Source organism: Eleutherodactylus coqui, chromosome 10 (genome assembly GCF_035609145.1).
Source record: "Eleutherodactylus coqui strain aEleCoq1 chromosome 10, aEleCoq1.hap1, whole genome shotgun sequence".
In the NCBI taxonomy this organism is placed as follows: Eukaryota; Metazoa; Chordata; class Amphibia; order Anura; family Eleutherodactylidae; genus Eleutherodactylus; species Eleutherodactylus coqui.
This window is the reverse complement of record NC_089846.1, coordinates 26963076-26987382: the sequence shown is the minus strand read 5'-3', so window position 1 is coordinate 26987382 and position 24307 is coordinate 26963076. Positions and strand designations below refer to the sequence as shown.

The 24307-nt window shown below is 48.9% G+C and overlaps 1 protein-coding gene across 2 annotated transcripts; it reads right to left on the bottom strand.

Annotated features, from left to right (window-relative positions):
* Positions 1-982: 982 nt before the first annotated feature.
* Positions 983-18894, bottom strand: HAUS7 (HAUS augmin like complex subunit 7). 2 transcript variants are annotated; one of them, XM_066580676.1, is made up of 10 exons: positions 18807-18894; positions 14259-14374; positions 12298-12365; positions 9838-9899; positions 8477-8580; positions 6557-6712; positions 5671-5761; positions 4216-4425; positions 3355-3466; positions 983-1436 (listed from the first exon to the last, which is right to left on the bottom strand). In XM_066580676.1, exons 1-10 carry the CDS (start codon positions 18864-18866, stop codon positions 1375-1377), a joined length of 1041 nt encoding a protein of 346 aa, XP_066436773.1. In that variant the 5' UTR covers positions 18867-18894; the 3' UTR covers positions 983-1374. The 2 variants fall into 2 exon arrangements, with proteins under 2 accessions (XP_066436773.1, XP_066436774.1); XM_066580677.1 differs by lacking the exon at positions 18807-18894 and adding an exon at positions 18704-18793.
* Between the last annotated feature and the right edge of the window lie 5413 nt (positions 18895-24307).

Below are 24307 nucleotides of genomic sequence, written 5' to 3'. Positions count from 1 at the left end.
CCTAAGGCCTCATGTCCATGGGGAAATAATATTTAAAATCCGCAGCGGATCACCCGCGTGCGTGATCCACACCTAAAATTTCCCATTGGAATGCATTGACCACCCGCGGGTAGATAAATAGCCGCAGATGGTATTTTAAAGTGATTTAAAAATTTAATGCGCGTTAAAAAACCCGCGACATGCTCCATTTAAGTGCGGATCACGCGTGTGGGAGCTCATAGCTCAATTGATCTCCCGCATGGAAAAAAAAAAGGGAATTTAAGCTCATCCGCAGCAGAAATCCGCAATACATATCCGCAATGGACCTGATTTTCCCCGTGGACATGAGGCCTAACTTAAAACTGGTTCGCCTAGTGCCAGCAGGAAGGAGAAAAAAGAAACACACACCACATTGAAATTTTGGGTTCAAACTCCCCAGATCTTAAGCCCATTGAGTATCCGTGGTCCATCTTTGAAAAACAGGTAGACAATCCCCAAGCACTGATTAGGCAAGAATGGGATGCCATCATAGCTGTAAAAGATAGGACCGCCCATTGGACTGTTCAGTCATTTAAACCTTTTCTAAGCTGAATAAGTTATACTGAATCTTTCCCCATAAAGCTGTATATCAATCTGCTCGGCTCCTCCTGCTCCGTAGCCTCATGCCTGCAGTTTGGACAGCCTGTTTGAGCTGACATTCACTTTAAGCGGTCCTGCAAATTTAAAAGCGAACCTGTTGTGTGTAACATATGAGACATTATAATGGTCAGAGGAGCAGAGAGCGAAAGTCTGCCCTCAGAAAATGTCACGGTTTTCTGTTTAGTCACATGACGTATCTGATGATTCCTTCCCACCTGTTTGCATACGATTATGCTCACTAGTATAAGTATTAGGACATCGTAGTCAGTCCCTGTACTGAAGAGGTCTGTTCTAGCCACATTCTTCTTCATTATAGAGTATCCAGAATGTCATCTGGCCTCTCAAACAGGTTAGAAGAAGAAACTCAATTAGGGAGATATTTATTTTATTTTTAATCCTTACGACCACATATTACAATATCGCATCAATGTTCCATTCACACAATATATGTACAATACAAAGTCTTACAGTGCAAAACATAATAGTTTGCTTCTTAAAGAGGCACACGTGCAGATTTCCCTCTTACATACTCCTATGGCACGGAGTGACTGTTGCAGCCCTGGCGGCAGCGCAGAACTCCACAGCAAAGGGGGAAACAATCTGCACTAATTTTTGCCATTTTGTCTCATGATTGACTTTTAAAGTGACAGGCGCTCCTCATTTACAGTGCTAGCAGATATGATGAGTTGTAGTAATGGCGGCCACTTTAAGCCTGGACTCGAGTCCCGCTGACAGGTCCCCCGGTCACTTGTTTTCTCAGTCTTGCAGCGAGCTCTGGAAGGACTCGTAGTTTTGCTTTAGTTCCTGGATTTTCTCATCTAACCAGAGAAAAAGGGAAAAAAAAGGAATAAATAGATCACTCATTCCAGCATAATACGGCCGCACCAAATGTGTCGCACCTTGTGACAAGTCCCTTGCTTATCATGGGAGGGAGAGATAGTCCTATTAAGTGTATTGCTGACTCCCAGGCAGGCTGCCACGTCTGCGGCTGTCCAGCCTTCAGCATAAATGCTATTAGTGCTCAATCCAAAAGTGGATGTCCTTCAACGTGAAGTAAAATGGCACATGTATTCAAGGTATGCTGAATCCCAGGCCGTACACAGGGCTGTGGTTTGTCAAGGTGAAGTGGCAGAAGAAAAAAAATATATTTGAAAAATCTCCCCTAGAAGTTGTCATTTTGCTGCAAAACTCGGCATGCAGTTACATCTTAGGGCGCCTTCACACTGGCGATAAAATCATGCGCGATTTGTGGGTTGCGAGACGCAAATATGAAACCGATTCTTTTGAACGGGGTCATTCACATTTGCAAGGTTTCCCTGCATGGCACCGCATTGCGATGCAGAAAACAAATCACCCATTGTCTTCAACAGGGCAGGCGGCAGCAGCGTCTCCCCCGTTGAAACCAATAGGAGAACATCACTATCCCCTGCTGTGGCTGTGATGGCTGCAGCAGAGGATTGAGTCAGCGATCTTCTCCCATTGATTTCAAAGGAGCCGATGCAGCTGTAACCGGCTGCACTAAAAACAGCACAATCTTCTGCCAAAACTGACAGCCGCAGTGGATATGAGGGGAACCCCTGCAGGGATGCGAGGTAGTTTTCAAATGAAAACACCTCGCATCCAGGGGTTTCCATGTTTTCAGTGAGGCTGCCAGCAGCAGTGCTGGCCCCATTGAAATCAATGGAAGAAGATCGCCATCTCCTTCCACGGCTGTGACAGCTGCAGCAGGAGATTTCTTCAGCCCTGCTGTGATACGAGGCTGTTTCCATGTGAAAACACCTCGCATCCGGGGATTTTCTGAAGAATTGTGAGGGAGATCTTGGACCGTGAATCACAGCCAGATATCGCTCCCGCGAGTGTGCAGTTACACCTCAGGCAGATATGTAAATAATTAGAGTTGTGGTGATTAGATGAACGGTCTTGTCACCTGAGGCCCTAAAAGTGGTTCCCCTTTTGGCCTGTGAAGGCTCATTTAGACAATGATTATCGCTCAAAAGCCGTCTTTTGAGCGATAATCGTTGTGTGTAACTGCACTGATATTGTGCAGTTTTCGTTAAGCCGTCACTCGTTGTGTTTCAGCGTGCTGAAAGACAATGATGAGCCTTATCAGGGATTCACAGCAGGATACAGCTGATACTATTGTTTCAGCTGTATCCCGCTCCCTGATAATGGGATGGGTATGAAGAACAGAGCGGTCCAGCTGTGCTCTCCATACCCCGCTCGGAGCGCTCGGCTGTATAACAGCCAGGGGCTCCGTGCAGAAAACATCTGGATGCAGAAGACAAGCAGGGACACCCAGCTTGTCTTCTGCATCCTCCGCTCCGAGCTGTATAACAGCCAGGCGCCCCGAGCAGGGAACAGCTGGATGCAGAAGACAAGCGGGGGGACACCCTGCTTGTCGTCTGCATCCTCCGCTGGCAGCGCAAGAAAAAAAAAATGTTAAGTTATCCTTACATTGAGTGACAACGATGCTGTACTTAGTCACCCATTTGCTTTACACCAGCATAAAAAAACAAAAACAAAAAACAAACAGGGAAAAGGTTTGAGAAAGGCATCCATGCAGAGCTACATCCCCGTCTATTGGTGTATTCTGTGCCTGCTCATAACCCTGCTAGTCTTGGCGGGCCGAGTCTGCAGCTGCCATTTCCTTTAGATGTGAGTCTATTGCCTACAGCTTAGACATTGGCTTGGCCATCTACTAGCAATGACCCCGCTATATACTATAGGCTTACTTACACAGCGTGGCCGTGCCGCTTCCTCCCCAGCACTCCTTCGCTTGCTGCGTTTTCTTCACCACGCCTTCAATCGTTCTGGAAGATTCTATAAACTGGGCTATTGCTTCAACTTCCTGAGAAGTAGGAGATGACAGCACAGATACATTTAGAAGGAAAATCCAGTCAAAATGATTTATTGATATGTCTTGGCCACGCACGAGATCACATTGGTAGAGTCTGATCTCTGACCACCACCAATTTCCAGAAATAAGAAAAATATTTCAGTATATTATATAAGCAATCAAGTGATCGCACATTCAGATCCTAGTGGGACAAAATAAAAATGTAGGAAAAAAAAAAACAAAAAAAAACAAAACACGCCCTCAAATTAGATATGCCAACAGAAAAAAACAAACAAAGTTTCGGCTCTTGGAAGATTGAGACAAAAAAAAAAAAAAGATTAAAATCTCTGGTCTTGAAAACATTGAAGGGTTTTTACTACTAAAAACAATTGATCTATCCACAGGAAAGGCGATAAAAGGTATGTTTGCTGGAATTCCCAACAACCATGAGAATGGCACACCCCCAGGTCTCCTGGGTAAATGTAAAGCCACTGTGCATGTGAGACTACCACCATTCACTACTATAGGAGATAACCATGTGCAGCATTCCGTTATCTCCATAGGAAACAAGTGTACTGTTGGTCACACGTGTGCAATGCCGATCCATTCACCTGGGGTGGTGAGGGAGGGAGGCTCTGGGTGCAACTCTTCTGTGACCCCGTGGGCGGTGCCAGCAATCATACATTTATCACCTATCCAGTGGAAAAATGAATTTTCTGGCATGACAACCCCTTCAAGTAAGAAATAGAAAATGAATGTACCTTGCAGAATGCAGTCAGCAACTGGTGAGCCGATTGGAAGAGAGGGCCTGAGGGGCTCATAGGAGGCGCCGGGTGTCCGCAGTGTTCTTGAAAGTCATTCTCATATACCTGAAGAAAAGCTGCAATGAGTTGGTGGAAGTCAGTCAGCGCCAACTTGAGCTTCTGAATGACAGCTTCCTCCCCGGGCACAGAGCTGCAGAGGAACGGGCACTAAGGAGAAAGACAACATAACATTGGGTCAAACATTGATGAATATTGGGGTACTGTAGTTGTAAAACCTGCATAATGGGGAACAAAAAAATAAATAAATCTTGTGAAAATCTTACCTTTGGTTTCCAAGGGACACTTTACACCACAAGAATGTAACATTAAGATATACAACGAAACGTCTGTTCAGATACTACGGGGCATAATCGTGCCAACTAAATAGTCAAAGTGACAAAGACAGTGGAAAGTGCCAAACCAGGTGACCAAAAACAAACAACAACAAAAACACACACACACACACACACACACACACACACACACACCAGGGAGTGTTCTCTCTTTAGGCCCCCCTTTGACACATTTTAGTAGGCAGTGTCACACTTAGCGGTATGACTGTCAGGGTACCAACGTGTTAAATTATAGATCATACACAAGTTATTACAATACCGCTCTATAGTGACAGGTTCTCTTTAAATTTGCCAAAGAGCTTCAAGTATCAATATGTAATGTGTATGGAGTCATACAGATTTTATAAGCACAAGACAGGACAATCCTGCTTGGCACACATACTGGACTCATGTTTAAATAGGTTTTCCAAGTAATTTCTTCTATATAGTTTTGGGCACCCCCTATCCAAACCTATATAAAAAATAAATTTACCATGGCGCCAGACCACCACAACGGCATGCAACAGGTGAGGTCACATGGCCAGAAGGTGTGGCGACATCCCATAAACAGGTCACGCGCACTTGTAATGTAGATGCCTCGATGCAGGTTAATGGGACGTCACCGATAATGTCCTTGTCCAGCCTCCTATTGGCTGCAGCAGTCAACAACCCACATCACCGCTGCAGCTAAAGTAAACAGAGGACTGGAGCAGCGATGGGGATGAAGAGCGCAGCAGGAGGAGAGTATGCATGTTTAAGCTTCACAAACACTGCGTCCCCCCACGATTAGAAATGGGAAAACTCCTTTGCACTCCAAGTGCAAAGTACAAGTATGCAAGTGGGGAAGGTACAGGTGTAACTGCATGTGTTATATATTTATATCTGCACTGTTATATACTGTTTATTGTTGTGCGAATGTAATGTTAAAGGGACTGAACTGCAATACCAGGCACTGCCACTATACAATTTACAGCACTGTGGCTGGTATGGACTGCTCTTTCCACTGACAAGAAGTGATAATCCAGCAGTAAATGAGGCAACAGAGCAAAGGTTTGGAGTCATCTTTGTATGCATAACGTACCTCATGTTTAAGATCTTCAATATGCAATGAGATTTTCTGTAACTCCTGGATGTGGTGACTGATGGAGTCATCATTGCTGCAAGGAAGGGTCCTGTGTGAGAAACAGTGTACAGTAAATGGCAACAAGAGGTAACGACTCTATATCTAGCTATATATACACACAGACGGTAAACCAGCAGTAATAGGAGGGAGGAGGACAATACAATTAGGTTTAAGTGCAGACAGACCGTTTTCCACCATAAATCCACAGCAAAAAGGTCTCTCTACATTGAGAGCAATGAAACCTGCAGTGAAGATTCACAGCAGAGAATGACCTGCGGGCAGACCTGTACGCCTTCATGTGTAGCTGCTGTATCAGCACAACCCCTCCATGAGTGCGGGGCCCAAATAGCGCATCGCCCCAAGTCCTGCTCTCTGCACCCCAGCAATCAGCTGGGGAGTTCACAGCCAGCTACAGATTTCTCCTGCAGTGGAAGCGTAGTATGACAGGACCAGCATTCACATGAATGGCCAGTCTGTAATACCAGTCAGACAGTCGCCAGAACAGGAGCGCCAGGTCAAAAAGCCTCCCATTCCAGCCCCCCCTTCCTTGTCACACCCTTAGGATGTTATGCACTAATAGAGCAAGGGATGGCATTGTGATACATTTTTCTTTGCTACTACAGTACAGCCCCACGGTGTCGCTTGCTTCCACTGGTTGTGCCTGGTATTGCAGCTCAGCACGATTCACTTGAATGGAGATAAGCGGCACAGCTTGTGTTTAAGCGTGCCGCTGCTTCTACAAAACTAAGACTGACTTTTCTGGACGCTTTGGTCTATGGAAGCACTTGATACAGAATATGCTGCTGCACATCATTCACGGCTAGGAACCCCATATTCGAGTTACCTTTTCTGCAGCTCCTCTGGGACTAACAGACGCTTCAGGTCCGCAGGCCAGGGGTTGCACTCTGGTGCCAGGGTTGCCTGGAAGTGGGGACTTGTGATGAGTTCCTTTAAGAGGTCCGCATTCTCACGAGTGCAGGTAACAAAGTTCCGGTCGCCACTGCAATAGAAAAGAGATATTCTTACGATGCAAAGGTTACACATCTGAAAAGAGGAGCTGCGGCCTTTAACCATTTCAGGACCACAGATTTTTCATCCCAGTGTATTCCCACAGCCATAACGTAATTATTCCATTGACACGGCTGTACGAGTCATTGTTTTTGGCGATATGAGTATTTTTGAGTAGTATCTTAAAAAAAAAAAAACCCACTTACAAATTTCTGAGTGGGGAGAAATAAAACAAAAAAAAAACAAAAACAAAACAGAACTGCGCCATTTATGGATCACGTTTTCACACTGTTCGCAGTGCACTATAAATGACATCTGAACGCTGTGCTATGGCGCGGTACGGTTACGACTATACCAAATTTATTTGGATTAAGTTTCTCTATTTTTTAAAAGTGAACAACATTTTCTTTTTAAAAAAATTGCTTTTCATTGCCGTATTCTGAGATCTGAGAATTTATTTTTGGTTTTTTTTTTGCACGGTGGGAGCTGTAGTTTATTACCACCATTTTGGGAAACAAAACTTTTTGATCAATTTTTGGGAACTGGGATTTAATTATTTTTTCCACTTTTATTTAGGCCCCACAAGGGACCCGAACTGCCAGTTATCTGATCACTTGTACTACATACGGCAATACTGAAGTATACAGTGATTTTGATGTTGCCTTGCTAGCCCATCAGCACCCCCTGATCACACTGCAGTGGTGTCGGTGGGTTGCGGGCTTACTATACTATTCTGTCCTCCCCCATCAAACTACCAGTTTTTATAAATATGAAAATTATGTAATTCCCCTTCCTTCATATTATAAGTTTCTTTTTCTAACTTTGAAGTGAATGGGTCTATGGATGAAAGCCAAAAAAGGCATACTTCTTTACACTTAGCACATACTTACAATATGTATGCCTAACACAGGTAGTATGAACAAGGCCTACATTTATGGGTTCCTGAACAGGACTGAGAACCCGTTCGGAAATTTACAAAAAGAACATGGTTCCACATGATGTGAAGAAGCCCTCACAGGCCCGGTGGGAGGCCACGGCGCGCGCACCCCGGTCACAGGCCCGGTGGGAGGCCACGGCGCGCGCACCCCGGTCACAGGCCCGGTGGGAGGCCACGGCGCGCGCACCCCGGTCACAGGCCCGGTGGGAGGCCACGGCGCGCGCACCCCGGTCACAGGCCCGGTGGGAGGCCACGGCGCGCGCACCCCGGTCACAGGCCCGGTGGGAGGCCACGGCGCGCGCACCCCGGTCACAGGCCCGGTGGGAGGCCACGGCGCGCGCACCCCGGTCACAGGCCCGGTGGGAGGCCACGGCGCGCGCACCCCGGTCACAGGCCCGGTGGGAGGCCACGGCGCGCGCACCCCGGTCACAGGCCCGGTGGGAGGCCACGGCGCGCGCACCCCGGTCACAGACCCGGTGGGAGGCCACGGCGCGCGCACCCCGGTCACAGACCCGGTGGGAGGCCACGGCGCGCGCACCCCGGTCACAGACCCGGTGGGAGGCCACGGCGCGCGCACCCCGGTCACAGACCCGGTGGGAGGCCACGGCGCGCGCACCCCGGTCACAGACCCGGTGGGAGGCCACGGCGCGCGCACCCCGGTCACAGACCCGGTGGGAGGCCACGGCGCGCGCACCCCGGTCACAGACCCGGTGGGAGGCCACGGCGCGCGCACCCCGGTCACAGACCCGGTGGGAGGCCACGGCGTGCGCATCCCGGTCAGAAACTCCATTAGGGTAAAGAATGGAAACAATCACTTACCCTGGCGTTACGGACTCAGAGTTGGCGAACGCATCCTCACAAGTCTGAATAATATCCAGCAAGTGTCCCATGAACACCAGCTGTCTGCTTGGACTAACATTTCCCTGTAGAATACATAAAGCATTATGGGAGGAAACCCTTTAAGGCACGACACATCATACAAGAATGCGCCCCTCTCTAGATACTTTATTACATAAGTAATAGCGACTGGTGTTTTTTTTGGAACATTACACAGAAAACACGTGTCACACGCACAGCAAAGTGTCACCTGCAAGTACTCCTGCCATAGGTAATAACGTTTATACGGATGAGGTGAGGGCTACATAATGTAGTTTCTTAAAGAGTAACTGAGCTTCAATAAAAAGCAAAAAAACCAAAAAACCCACAAAATTTTGACTTGTCAGAGCAATACGCGGAAGTGGGGGTCAGGGTGCCAAGTTGGTTCCCCAGCTGATTGACCGATTGCTGAAATGAAGAGGAAGTAGCGCTCACTCAAGCGCTGAGCCCCTTTGGACGTCATAGTTGCTTGTTGGCTCCTTTCACTAGCTGAAGATGGACACAAAAAAAAATATATATAAAAAAAAAAAAAAGAATCTATGCTTACATCTTCAGCTGCCAAGAGCAGCCAACAGACAGCTGCGGGGCACAGCGCTGCAGCCCCTTTATGTCAGCAATCAGCAGTGGTCTCGGCGCCCGGACCTCCACTGATGCTTCAACATGACATTTGTCATCTTTACCTAAAACCAGTCGTGTTCCTCCCAATTATACGTCTGTCCATACAAGACCCGACAGGGTCAGTAACAATTGAAGTGGTTATCCCAAAATCTAAAGCTAATCCTTAGCCATAGGATAGGGGATAACTTTATGACCAGTGTGGGTCTCACCACCCGGACCCCCATAGATACCAAGAAAGGGCATCCCATGAACCCCCTTCCACTCCCCACAGTGAAAAGGAGACTGAATGCAACGATGGCCGCGAACGCATGGTGAAAGTCCATTCACTTTCAATGAGACTGCGGAGATAGCCGACATACAAGCATACTGCAATTTCTGACAGCCCCATTGAAGTGAATGAAGCTGCGGCTGGTGAATACTCGGCCATTGCTCCATGGGCGAAGCATACCCCACTGTGACAGGAGAGGGGACACTGGAGCCCTGTTCTCGGGTTTGGTTGGGATCTCAGTGGTGGATAGGGAATTACTTTAGATTTTGAGAATACTCATTTAAATAACAGGATTGTGGGGCGCAAATACTTTTTCCACAGCACTAAATGGTTTCCTCTCTTGTGTAGAAACCTAGTAGAACATTACTGTGAATGCCATAAATAGTCGATCGCCACTGATCTATTGACAGTCACGTACCGTTATAAGGTCCACATCATCGGGGTGACACAACATGAGCTCAAAGCCAAGTTTTGCCATCTCTGCAATACATAAATACAAACATCAACAAAATTATGCTACAGATTACAGAGTTTATATTACATACTTATATCGGATTTGTCATAATATTATTGTGCAACAGTTAAAGGGGGTGTCAGTTTATTTTCTCAGTAAACCCCGTTACGCATATAACAACCACCAGTCAGCGTATACTCCCATAGTACTGCTCGGTCCTCAACTTTTGTTTACAGACTGCAGTCCTGCCTGGTTTACGGGAGGTCACAGGCACTGCAGCCAATGACAGCTCAGTGGTCCAACGCTGAGCTCTGTCATTGGCTGCAGCACCTGGGACTTCCCATAAACATGCTGGGGTAGCCTGTAAACGTGACGTCAGAAGGGAGGCACAGAGCGGCAGTGTGGCACACAGCGGTGAGAGCTGGTTAGTTGTGTTATAGCATGGGGAACAGGGTTTTACTGAAGCAATACAACCAGTCTCACAACTCCTAAACATGGCCTGAATATCCCATTGTTACATCCCACTATTAGTCATTATAGTAGAACTACATACAGGTTTATCCTTGTTACTCTAGCTCAACGGTCAAAACCACAAATTGTGGCGACAGACAGACGTTATTATTGGCGCGTTGAAGAGAGCCATACCCAACAAGTGCCTCTACTCATTGTTGCCGCTGCGCTATGAAGGGCTTTCTTCAAAGCCCAAGTTTCCTACAGTAAAACGATCCATAGTGTAATTAGTACATTACATAATGTTGTGGAATCTGTTCTTAGTACGAATCTCCTCTTAGTACGTTTTGAAGGCAAGTACTTTCGAGTCATCTAGTAATCACTTGACCTCTTGTGATGCTGATGACCCTCTCCGTACAGGTTGCTACTTGCACAAAAAGTCGTTTTCTGTTGCAGAAGACACTTTTTCTACAAGTGACCCTCAGTGATGCAAGATGGGACCAGCTACAAATTCTGCTGCCACCTGACTGCGCTACTCTGTTTCTGTAACTCCCATTACTTTCTACTGAAGTTAAAGCGTAGAACAGCTAATAGGCCACTTCTCAAATCCCTACCTCTGGGGGTCATGGAGGCAAGTCAGGTTGGGAGGACCCCTAGGCTGGCAAAAGGTGGTGAAGACTCGCCTCTATTAGACATTTATATGCCATAAATGTATGAAATGAGAATATCCACATAAGAGAGGTTGTCCCAAGATTGTCACTTGTCACCTAACCACAAGATAAAATGTTTGATCGCTGGAGATGAATCCCAATGCCGAAAAAAAGGGGGGTGGGGTTCACATGTGTGAATGAAGCAGCAATCGAGAATGCATGCTGCTGCTCCATTTAGCCTCTATGGGAATGTCCAACATAGAGTACAGCGCTCCACTACCTCTATCAGTTCCCTACACTTAAGTTTAAGTGGCAGTGCACACGTTTGGCTGCAGCCCTCTTCAAGCGGGGAACATTGGACTCGGCTTCTAATGATTTTTTTAACAAAAATACTTATTCTTTATTGTTTTTTTAAACGGTGAGGATAAAACAAAATGACAAAAAAATTTAATACAAATTAGACGTGTGCTTAAGGGGTAAATGGCAGGAATTTTTTTTGCATTTGTATTCAATCTTTCTTACTTTATTTTAGGGGGTACAAATTCCCTAGTCAATTCTGTTTTCTACCCTCCCTTTCATTGACTTACACCAAGTAAATAGAAGGTTATTGTGGTCATAAGGATGCCAGATATTTTAGGGCATATTAGGAACTTTTTTTTTTTTTTTTTAATTGCAGAAAAAAAAAATTGTGGTTTCATTTTTTCTAGTTCCATATAGAGAACTGAATTTCACCCTTACTAAGAGCATCCTACAGAATCTAGATGCTACTACACACCACGATCAGCATCACTAAATCCAGGTCTGGCTGTGTGCCACACGGAAAACGGTCGCCTCATGACTAGATTGGCTGAAATCAGACCTTGCAGGCGCATCAAAACTACTGCGGATTCAGCCACACGGTCGACTCCCAACCAGTCAGGCCGAGAGGGGCCGTTGTTTTGTAAGCCATTTGCGGCTACAATGAGATTTAGGGACACTGAAGAGCAGGAGTAGTCGTCTCCACTTATAGTAGCACCTTACAAGTAAATGGGGTTTAGCCTGATGACAAATGATCTTTGAACACAACCCTTTCCATCTGACCTACGAGGGTCTACAGACCCCACAGAGGACTGGAAGGGAGAGACAAGTTACTACATAGTCATTCATGGTGGATGCTGTAAGGTACGGCCAAGCTGATCGCCGTCTTGGCTTCAATCTGAGGTGTTCTCATTACACTCCTGATGTAAGCATTCCTTTCATCATACATCAGAGATGAATCTTGTAATAGATTCCTAGATCTATGATGTAATATTAAAGTATACAAAATGCAATGTGAGAACGTTACCTTTCACTTTTAATTCTGCCTGAGATTCTTTCAAAGTAGAGAAGAGGTCCTGAAGAGGGGGGTAAGCTCTGCGTAGGGAGAAGACCAACACGTCACATTCCTGTACCGGTGGATGCAGCACGTTATTAATATCAGGATCGTACAGCAGAATGACGACCGCTCACTTTGACGTGGAAGAGGTTTCACGACTAATAATTAGAGTTTGTAATGACTGGATCTGGGCTGGAATCCAGCAGCGAGCGCTCACTGGGATACATCACTTCTGATGTCCAACTATTACCCATGGCCACTACTGTAGTCTGTATGCAAGTCTCTCTGCCTTTACTGATCAGAGGAAAGGCAATAGCTGAAAACCCAATTCTCTGCTATGGAAGCCTCAGGATGTCACTGCTGAACTCCCTTTAGCACTGGTTGGTGACATGATGATTGTTTGCTGCAGGTGTGTAACATTTTTGGGGGTTGTCGTCAACTGCAGCTATGGCTGTTCTTGTCAGATTGCTATAAGGCCAGGTTCACACGGGGCGGAATTGCTGCAGAATTTCCATGCAGACTTTCCGCCGGCAATCTTAAGGCCGAGCTTACCCAGCAAAGTGGGCGAGATTTGCAAAAATATCATTCACATGCTGCAGAGATCCTGTTGCAGCCAAGCCGGGCTAAAATGGACATGCCGCACGGAATTCAAAGCTGCGGCATGTCAATTGTATCGGGGGGGGGGGGGGGGGGGGGGGGGGTTTATATGTAAATGGTGGGAAGATGGAACAATGTGTCAGCAGCACCACCTATGGGAAGGCAGCATTCCTGCAAAGTCAATGCCAGACCTTTTTAACAAGTCTTGTAACAATGACTGGGAATATAAGCCAAAACCAGATCTTTTCCTTCTGGAGAAGATTCTGGCTTTGGCTTATATTCCCAGTCATTGCTACAAGACTTGTTAAAAAGGTCTGGCATTGACTTGCAGGAATGCTGCCTTCCCATAGGTGGTGCTGCTGAGGCATTGTTCCATCTTCCTATTTGCCTGTAGAAGGTTGTCCTCTGCTCTACCCTTATCTGCTGTCCAACTGATTTAGAGGCAATTCGCAATTAAAAAGTCATCAATGAACAAATATAAAAGTATGCGTGTTTCAAGAAACCGCGTCACTCTTGTCTATGGGCTGCATCAGCTGATATCTGATCGGTAGGGCCATACTGATAGTCCATTAATAAACTTTTGATCAGCGATAGACTAATTAAAGGGGTATCTAAAGAAGCGACTTCAAGGACGGAAACGTTGGTGTCCTCTGATATCATACTAGAAATGTAATAGAATCAAGAGGTAGTCCAAGGTGAGAAAAATATGGCCGCTGCATTCCAAAAACCACACGGCACCTGTCCACAGTTTGTGTGGTATTACAGCTCATCCCTATTCACTTCACTGAAGCTGAGCTGCAATACCAGACACAACCCATGGAAAAGTGTGGTGCTGTTCGTGAAAGAAAGCAGCCATGTCTCAGTAATCATGGACAACCCCCATCTCAGCAAGTTACTGCCTAGCTACAGGATAGGAGATAACTTCCTGATTGGTGGCGGTCTGGCCGCTGGGAACCCCATCAATCCCAAGATGTTATACCCAATGTGGCCTGAAGTTTTGACAGCAGTAGCCACGTATATTCCACCGCTCCATTCACTTCTATGGGACTGCAAGATATAGCAGAGTTCAAGTTCTTGGCAATCTCCAGCGGTCCCATTGAAATAATTGGAGTGGCCGCCAGAGCTGTTAAAACTTTGGGATCCACCAGGGAATATCTGGTGATTGGCCGGACTCCCAGGAGTCAGACCTCATCCAATCAAGAAGTTATCCCCTATCCAGCAGATAGGGGCTAACTTACTGAGACAGAAATACCCCTTTAAAGGCTCCATACAAGGCATCTCCTCCATAGAGGATAACAGAACCAGTATGCGGTCTACGACGCTGTGGGCGCTACCTTGTACAGATCCATTCCAGGATGTCCAGGCGATGAGCAGACGGGGTGCAGAGGAGCTCGTGAATATTCTGCGCTTCCGTCACATAGACTCCCTCAAGAGCCGGGCAAGACAACTTCTGTAAGAGTAGAAGCAACAGTTACATGTTAGCAGCCTGCAGATCGATACATGCGGTTCTGACAGTTGGCATTGGAGACTGGCATGGGCATCCGAATCACAACACGATAAGCAACCGAATGTATATACGAAGTTAGGACACTTTAGGAACACTTGTTCCCCCTGTGATACCCATAAGTCTCCCTTCACCCAACACCAGCCAGATGTGTGTCCTTTAGGCCTCTGCCCGGCCGGCACAGAGCTTTACTATTGTTTGTGGCGGCCAACGGCAGCCTTAGTCTGCAAAAACAATGTGATCCATAAAGTCGGAAAACTTCAAGCATGGTCGGCTAAATCCATAACCGTACGGCAGGATCGGCTGAATTTGATACTTTGGGCACACGGACTTTGGTTTTCAGACTTTTCTTAAGCTTCGTCTTGCGTTGGCCAGTTTAGTCTGATTTGTTGCTAGCGGGTTTGTATGTATGAACAGACCACCGGATGATTGACAAGCCACCAGAGCTCTGTGTGGGGTGGGCAGCTTAAAGGGGTCGTCCCGCCTATTACATCTCATGCATGTCCGCTCCCTTCAATTCAATGGGACCACTGGAGTTAGCGGAGTGCTTGAACTCGGCAATCTCTGGGGGTCCCACTGAAGGCAAGCATGCAGGGACTCCACTGCTAGAGCTTCAGGGTGGGATATCAGGATCAGCGAGGGTCCCACTAGTCGGACTCCCACCAAGCAGCAAGTTATTGCCTATCCTGTGAATGGGGATAACGTGCTGAGATGGGAATACCCCTTTAAGCCAGAATTAAGGGGATACGGGGGCGCAAGTATAATATGGGTGCTAAAATACAACCACATCACAGCCGGAAAACCTGCGTTACACAACGTCCTGATCGTTACTCCCCACCATCCATGTATAAGGTTACTTGGGCCATGCAAGACCCCATTATACGTCAGTAGGGGCTTTGGGCCACACAGATGCAGCGCTGTCACATGGGACGCCTTTTACACCGAGCGATTGTTGTACGGCTTCCAGTTCCCAATCATTGCTTTACAGACCTGTATAAAGGGCCTGACATGGATTTGCAGGAATGCTGCCATCCAGTAGGTGGCGCTGCGGAGGTATTGTTCCATCTTCATTTGTTCCATTTCATAACAGCTAAATGGACCGCTGCAATCATTGACACGGGGGGCTAAAATATAGTTTTTCCGACTAGTTAGGGGTGGGAGGTTCTTTGGCAGGCATGCATTTTCAGTTTCGACCCTCCCCAACGCACGCTCATCATTGGGTAGTCCACATAAACACGTGCGAGCGGTCTACAAGTAAACAGCGTAGTCCCTCGCTGGACCAAAACCAACCAGCCCGCAGCAACGTGTTCGTTCGCAGACCAGCAGGGACCGTTCAGTCGCGGATCACTTGCGTGTATTTATGCGTTTACAGGGACCAATCAGCATTAAGTGGGAGGGGCAAAATGGCCTAAAAAAGAGGCAGAAATCAATCAGCAGGGGGCGCTCACCGCCCTGAAAAGTTGTTGGATGGACATGAGAGACAGCGATTATCTGCTTACATCAGACGATGATTAACCCCTTAAGGACCAGGCTGTTTTGGGGGTGGAGTTACAGCCATATTTTTTCCCCTTCAGTTGTGATTGGTCTCCCGTGACTCTGGCGCTATTATTATTCATGATGTGTAATGTGAGGGTTCAGTCCCGCCCCCCGGGCTCCTCCAGTTTCTCTGCGCAGTACATGTGGTTTTTCTTTTTTATCTCCTGCTTTTCCCGCGCCGTCACCAGGCAATGACGCGGAATCTGCGACCTTTCCACAGCGGCAATTGCGGGCGAGCTGCGGATCGGACGGCTTCTGTTGACTTCAATGAAAGCCGTCTGCGTGGAAGCCGTGCAAAAACGGAGCAAGGTGCGATTTTCCTCTGCAAGCAGAAACCGCAATGGTTCTGCGCTCGTGTGCAGGAAGAGCCGCTCCTCCATAGCTGTGGGCGGTATTAGCTGCGGAGCCCGGAGGAAACGCCCGCCGCGAACTCTGCAAATCTGCCCGCGTGCATGAGGCCTGACTCCGGGACCGGGCTCAGCCGGCTCCGCATCGTCAAGGAAACCCTTCTGTGTCTCAGCATGCACCTCCCCGTCCTCTCAGCATGCAGCTCCCCGTCCTCTCAGCATGCAGCTCCCCGTCCTCTCAGCATGCAGCTCCCCGTCCTCTCAGCATGCAGCGCCCCGTCCTCTCAGCATGCAGCGCCCCGTCCTCTCAGCATGCAGCGCCCCGTCCTCTCAGCATGCAGCGCCCCGTCCTCTCAGCATGCAGCGCCCCGTCCTCTCAGCATGCAGCGCCCCGTCCTCTCAGCATGCAGCGCCCCGTCCTCTCAGCATGCAGCGCCCCGTCCTCTCAGCATGCAGCGCCCCGTCCTCTCAGCATGCAGCGCCCCGTCCTCTCAGCATGCAGCGCCCCGTCCTCTCAGCATGCAGCGCCCCGTCCTCTCAGCATGCAGCGCCCCGTCCTCTCAGCATGCAGCGCCCCGTCCTCTCAGCATGCAGCGCCCCGTCCTCTCAGCATGCAGCGCCCCGTCCTCTCAGCATGCAGCGCCCCGTCCTCTCAGCATGCAGCGCCCCGTCCTCTCAGCATGCAGCGCCCGTCCTCTCAGCATGCAGCGCCCGTCCTCTCAGCATGCAGCGCCCCGTCCTCTCAGCATGCAGCGCCCGTCCTCTCAGCATGCAGCGCCCCGTCCTCTCAGCATGCAGCGCCCCGTCCTCTCAGCATGCAGCTCCCCGTCCTCTCAGCATGCAGCTCCCCGTCCTCTCAGCATGCAGCTCCCCGTCCTCTCAGCATGCAGCTCCCCGTCCTCTCAGCATGCACCTCCCCGTCCTCTCAGCATGCAGCTCCCCGTCCTCTCAGCATGCAGCGCCCCGTCCTCTCAGCATGCAGCGCCCCGTCCTCTCAGCATGCAGCGCCCCGTCCTCTCAGCATGCAGCGCCCCGTCCTCTCAGCATGCAGCGCCCCGTCCTCTCAGCATGCAGCGCCCCGTCCTCTCAGCATGCAGCGCCCCGTCCTCTCAGCATGCAGCGCCCCGTCCTCTCAGCATGCAGCGCCCCGTCCTCTCAGCATGCAGCGCCCCGTCCTCTCAGCATGCAGCGCCCCGTCCTCTCAGCATGCAGCGCCCCGTCCTCTCAGCATGCAGCGCCCCGTCCTCTCAGCATGCAGCGCCCCGTCCTCTCAGCATGCAGCGCCCCGTCCTCTCAGCATGCAGCGCCCCGTCCTCTCAGCATGCAGCGCCCCGTCCTCTCAGCATGCAGCGCCCCGTCCTCTCAGCATGCAGCGCCCGTCCTCTCAGCATGCAGCGCCCCGTCCTCTCAGCATGCAGCGCCCCGTCCTCTCAGCATGCAGCGCCCCGTCCTCTCAGCATGCAGCGCCCCGTCCTCTCAGCATGCAGCTCCCCGTCCTCTCAGCATGCAGCTCCCCGTCCTCTCAGCATGCAGCTCCCCGTCCTCTCAGCATGCAGCTCCCCGTCCTCTCAGCATGCAGCTCCCCGTCCTCTCAGCATGCAGCTCCCCGTCCTCTCAGCATGCAGCTCCCCGTCCTCTCAGCATGCAGCTCCCCGTCCTCTCAGCATGCAGCTCCCCGTCCTCTCAGCATGCAGCTCCCCGTCCTCTCAGCATGTAGCTCCCCGTTACTCACTTCTCCTCTGGGTCCTCGGCTGGGACTAACAGCTGAGGCCCCGACCTGTGTGACTGCAGCAGCAGAGGCTTTAATCCCTCGCCGTATTTTTTGCTATCGGATGGGACCGAGCGCCGTATACGTACCGCACCGGGTCTTAAAGGGGTTGGTCAACCCACGACTACTTTTAGGTGACACGCAGCCACCAGTGAACGAGCGCTCACCTTCGGCGGCCGTGTTTAAGACTCTCCGTCTTACTTTGGCGCCTGATACGCCCCATGATAGCCTGCAGGCGGCTCAGACAGCCGGTGCACTATAACACGCGCTGCGGCCACACACCATCTTGCCATATCCGCACGTGTAATACACACAGAGATAGAACGCGCTGCAGATATGCTGGCACAGATATTTTGCGCAATTCCCATGGGCCACAACATGGGGGCCTCTGGCAATGATAAACTGCAGGGAGCCCGGCCGCGGGGCGTAAAACACGTATGTTACTGTGTATCACATGCAGGCAACATACAACCTAATGGGGTAAGCCAGGGCCCTCAGTTACTCCGCCTGGAAATCATCAAAACCTGACAACTATCAGCGAGACCCCAGCAGCAGTGCATTGTGGGAGAACTACAAGTCCCAGCACTTATAGCATAACTGGGAGATGAAGGGGTTAAACATCACCATTCCAACTCCCTTCTCTTAGGATCACTCTCCAGAACTGTTGTAGAACTACAAGTCCCAGCACGCCCCGCAAGCGGCATCGCCTTCTCTACAGACCGGTCACCTGCAGCCGCTCGAACAGCTCAGCCGCCTTCAGCAACTCCTCTCCTCCCGCCATCTTCATCGCTCCCCGCCGCGGCCTCCGATTGGCTGGCGCGATTCAGCGCTGCCATCTGATTTGTGCTTTCGTATGATAGCGTAGCCGGCCCTCATTGGCTGATGGAATATTTACATAAGACCCGCCTTCTGGAACTGCTGATTGGTTGTTTTAGCTTTGCGCATCAGACCCCTGGCTGCTATTGGTTGCTAAGCATTTCTGTGACTACTTCTGTGTGGCGCTTGCAGTGTAGTGGCGTTGTGTGTGCAGCCCGGGGATGAGACTAGCATTTTCCATAGAGAATTCCTAAGGGGGCTGTTAGATGGAACTCGTTGGGTTTAGAGGAGCGCCAACGACTGAACGACCAATGAGAATCGTTCGCTTTCCGTTCGTCATTCAAGCAGCGCGCGTTCAGTCGTTCTCATTCACTTATACAGCGAACTGCATGATGAACGCTTTATCTTTGCGTTTAAACTGACCGCCCCGAGCGAACGGCGTCATCGTTTGTTCCTTCGCTCAGGCAAACGATTCCTCGCTACATGTGATAGTACCCTAGCAGATTCCAGGGAGCAAATAAACGCACCTTTACATTCAGGCGCCACCGTAACCTGCCGGTCAGGGACACCATAGACCGTGCCGGACACCATGTACTTACCCCTTTAACACCGTAGTGACCGGACTATTTTGTGCCTTACGGACCAGGCGACTGTCATTGTCGCATTGCAAGAACCATAACTCGCCGACAGCCGTACAAGGGTTTTTTTTTCAATGAGTTGTACTTTTAACGGCCCGCTGGGGTACATCCAATGTGTTGTAGAACTTTTATTACATTTTTTTCTTTTTTAGAGAGGGGGGAGGGACCATCCGCAGTACAGAAAAGAAGAAAAGACAGGTACCCGCGGGATCATCGGTCGGATTCCACTGCGGTACACGAGCGGAAATCAATTGCGAATTTATGCTACAATTTTTCCTCTGCGAGGAGAAAACCACAATTGATTTCCGCTCGTGCCGCAGGCAAAAACGCTTTTCCATGGCATGCTATGGGCTCTACTTGCTGCGGAATCCGGAGGCGGACGCCCGCTCCAGATACCACAATGTAAATCCGCCCGTGTGCCGCCGGCCTAAACAAGGATGCTGCGTATTTACACACATTGAATAAAACAAATGTTGATTTTGTGCGTGAAAACCAAGCATAGACACCGGTATCCTGCGCCTTTTGTGCTTATTTATGCTCCTCCATTGATTTAACCCTTTGCAATCCAATTTTGGATTCAGGGTTTCCTAGGGGGCCTTCGCTTTCCATCATTTTACAATGGCGCCATCTGTTGGCTAGAGCCTGTACTGCGGTATGGGACATCCTGGAGAGGCCCCCTGGACAACAGAGCGGCCAGTAATCTACAGGAAGAATACCCTGCCGGACGTCTTCTGACATTGGAGCTGTACAGCCTTCAATCAGAATGGCTTGAGACGTCAGACAATGGATTGGAAAGGGTTAAATGGGAAACATATCAAGGAGAGCGCCTCGCACACCGACTAGAACTTTTATGGATATAAAGGGATGTAATTGAACTCACCCGGTGCCAAACATGCCCCCTAATGGTGACCCCCTAATGGTGACCCCCCCTAATGGTGATCCCCTAATGGTGACCCGCTTGCACCTTGACTCCAAGTAGAAGTATATTGATATCTTTGCCGAGGTTTCCCCGATATCCAGTCGCCTGGAGAGCTGCGGACCAAGTAACACTCCGCTCCTTTTACAAAGGCCGGGGGAAGATATAAATGAAGAAAATGAAATAAAAAACTTTATCTGCGCTTCTTAGGAATTACCTCGTTTTCCAAAAACCTCTGGATGACCCGAATCCACGTGACTGCAGACCACCGTGTCACAGCCCCCTACATACAATCTTACAGAACAAGACTCGTAAGAACATACCAATATTCACATAAAACACGGGGGAGGATAAATGTATAACATACCTAAAAGATGCACAAAATAAAGAATGGGTCCAAATGACAAACGGAAACCGAGTATAGAACCAATGTCAGACGTCCTGCCCTCCCTGCCTAAATACACGGCAGCACTGTGTACTAGATCTAATTCTATTACAGGATCATTAGGTTCATATAGACATAAAATCAGATTCATCATGAACATTATCAAAACCCCCCACATCATGAATAAATATGCACATAGATTAACCCCTTGAGTGGCACGCCCGGAAATTTTCCGGGACGAGCTCCACTGCTCATAGCGACATAGCCCGGAAGATTTCCGGGCTGTGTATCACTATGGGAGCTGCAGAGCACAATGCCACAAGCTGTGTCAGTGTGCTCTGCCTGCACAGTCCCACAGAGAACAAAGCAAGGGCTTTGAAAAACCAGCAGAAGATATTGCCGATATACCGGCAATCTCCTGCTTCTAATGTCTCCTGCTTTGTTTACAGGTTGCCATAGAGACCATCGGCTTGTCAGAAGCAAGCCCATGGTCTCTGTGGCAGGGAGAGCTTGGTGCTTGGCTGTGAGAGGACAGCTAGGTACCTGCTCTTACAGCAGAGATCAGAGAAAACCTCCGATCTCTGCTGTGTTAACCCTTTACATGCTGCAGTCTATGTGACTGCAGCATGTAAAGGGCTGTCACTGCAGCATGTAAAGGGCTGTCACCATCGGACCCCCGGAATGTGATCAGGGGTCCTGATGGGTCCCTGTGGAAGTCCCCTAAAGGGACAAAAAACAAAAATTAAAAAAAAAAAAAAGGTAAAAAATTATATAAAAAAATAATAAAAACACTTGTCTCCCTTTACTTTGTAAAAAAATCAAAAATACAATCACACATGTGGTATCCGTGCGTCGTAATGACCCAGAGAAGGAAGTTAATACGTTATTTAACCCCTTAATGACATGGCCCCTTTTTTTCTTTTTTCCCCATTTCTTTTTTTCCTCCTCCCTGTTTAAGAAATCACAACTTGTCCCACAAAAAACAAGCCCTCATATGGCCATGTCAATGGAAAAAGGAAAAAGTTATGGCTCTTGAGACGCAACTGCAAAATTAGTTGAAATTCAATGATTAGACCATTTTAAAGAACCTGCCCTGGTGGGCACGACAGGGTGGTAGGAAACCTGCCACTCAAGGGGTTAAAGCATACATGTTGTACATATAAATATCTAAATATATACAGTTAGTTCCCTACTTGCGAACAGGTTCCGTTCCAGGAGTCTGTTCGCAAGTCCATTTTGTTCGCAAGTCCGAACAAATGGTTGTATGGAGCGGGATCGCGGGTGGATCCCGCTCCACACAACGTCGGGTGGCGGCTGTTCTTACAGCGGGCACCCGGCGGCGGCAGTTCCGACGAGCCGCGCCGCTTGTCGGAACTGTTAACACTTTAAATACCGCTCTGACTGGTATTTAAAGTGTTAACAGTTCTGACGAGCGGCGCGGCTCGTCGGAACTGCCGCCGCCGGGTGCCCGCTGTAAGGAACAGCCTGCACCTGATGTTCAGGGGGCCCGTACAGCGTCCCACGATGAGATCGCGGGGCGCTGTGCGGTTGCTAGGCAGCCGGGGCCTCTTGAAAGCCCCCAGGGCTGCCTATGCAGAGTGTCTATCAAGCGCACGGCTTGATAGGCGCTCTGCATAGACAGCCCTAGGGCCTTTCAGGAGGTCCCCGGCTGCCTAGCAACCGCACAGTGTCCCGTGATGTGACCGGATAGGCTTGATAGAAGCCTGCCCGATCCCTGCACAGTATGATGTAATGCCATAGCATGACATCATACTGTGCAGGACAGATTGTTCGTATCTTGCGAAATTCGTAAATCGAATGTTCGCAAGTAGGGGACTATCTGTGCACACAACGCTCATATATGTATAAACACAATTTAAACATAAATATACCCGGAATGATCATAAAATATCCCTCTCATGATTTTTCATAATTTTTTTTTTTAATAATTTTTCATAATTTTTCTAAAGAATCATTGAGACCTTTGGGGACTGGTGTATCCGCTGTGACGCAGTGGTTTGCGGTCACATGGCACGCTCCGTGGAGCGCACGGAGCGTTTCAGCAGTATTGAGATGTCCTCATTATTGAGGAGTCACGTGCCACTCTAGAGCCCCGCATCACAGTCCGGTGACACGCAGCTTGCGCTCCATAAGATTGAATAGGAGTGGCCGCGTCACGGAGGGATGCAGTCATGTGATATGCTCCGTGGAGCGCATTGAGCGTTCCAGCAGCATTGTGATGACATCACTGGATGGTGAACGCTGAAAATGGCGCTGCACCCCGGAGCGGAATAGAGGTTGGTCCTCTCCTAACAGCTCACATGGTTAACCCTTTCCAATCCACTGTCTGACGTCTGAAGACATTCTGATTGGAGGTTGTACAGCTCTGATGTCGGAAGACGTCCGGCAGGGTATTCTTACTGTAGATTACTGGCCCCTCCGTTGTCGGCTGCCTCTCCAGCATGTCACATACCGCAGTACTGGCTCTAGCCAGCAGATGGCGCCATTATATAATGGCAGAAAGAGAAAGCCCTCTAAGAAACTCTGAATCCAAAATTGGATTGCAAAAGGTTACATTTATTATATATAGTGACCAGTTTTAGAGATTATTATTCTTCATAAAGGCGTTTGTTAACGCCGAAACGCGTTGCGCAGGGTTATTGGATGTTTTATTGGTTTGTTTCTGCAAAAGAGAGGTTAATCACCTCTGGATTTTATTTATGTAAATAAACTTCCCTTTTTGGATTTGGGTCATCCAGAGGCTTTTGGAAAATGAGGCAATTCCTAAGAAGCGCAGATAAAGTTTTTTATTTTTAACTTTCTTCATTGATTTAAATGGGCTATTATTACAGTACGTAACGTGTTTTCCCACAAATAAGTCCCACCCTGATTTTCGGGGGATGGCTTAAAATATAAGTCCTTCTCTGAAAATAAGCCCTAACTACACTACATAAAATTAAAAAAAGTAATACCTAGAAGGCGGCGTCCGGGTCCCTTGCGCTGGTCTCCGGCGCTGCTGCAGGCTTCCATGTAGTCCTGAACGCCGACAGCATTTCTTCTTGGTTGTGGGCTTGAATCTCCCGCCTCCATCAAGCGATTGCTCTGATTGATTCATCGAACGCCACCTCAGTCAATCAGAGCCGGCACTCCATTAACCAATCACAGCCATTCATTGAATGACATTATTGAATGGCTGTCATTCGTTCATCGAGGCTCTGATTGGCTCTGACGCAGCATTCCTTAACCAATCACAGCGATCTCCTGCTGGAGGCGGGGTATGCAAGCCCCGTTACCAGGAAGTGGATGCTTGCTTAGCGCTGAGGACTACACGGAAGCCTGCAGCAGCGCCGGAGAACAGTGTGAGGGACCCAGACGCCGCTTACTAGGTAAGTATTAAGACATCCCCTGAAAATAAGACACTGTGCCTCTTTTGGGGCAAAAATTAATACAAGATAGTGTCTTATTTTCAGAGA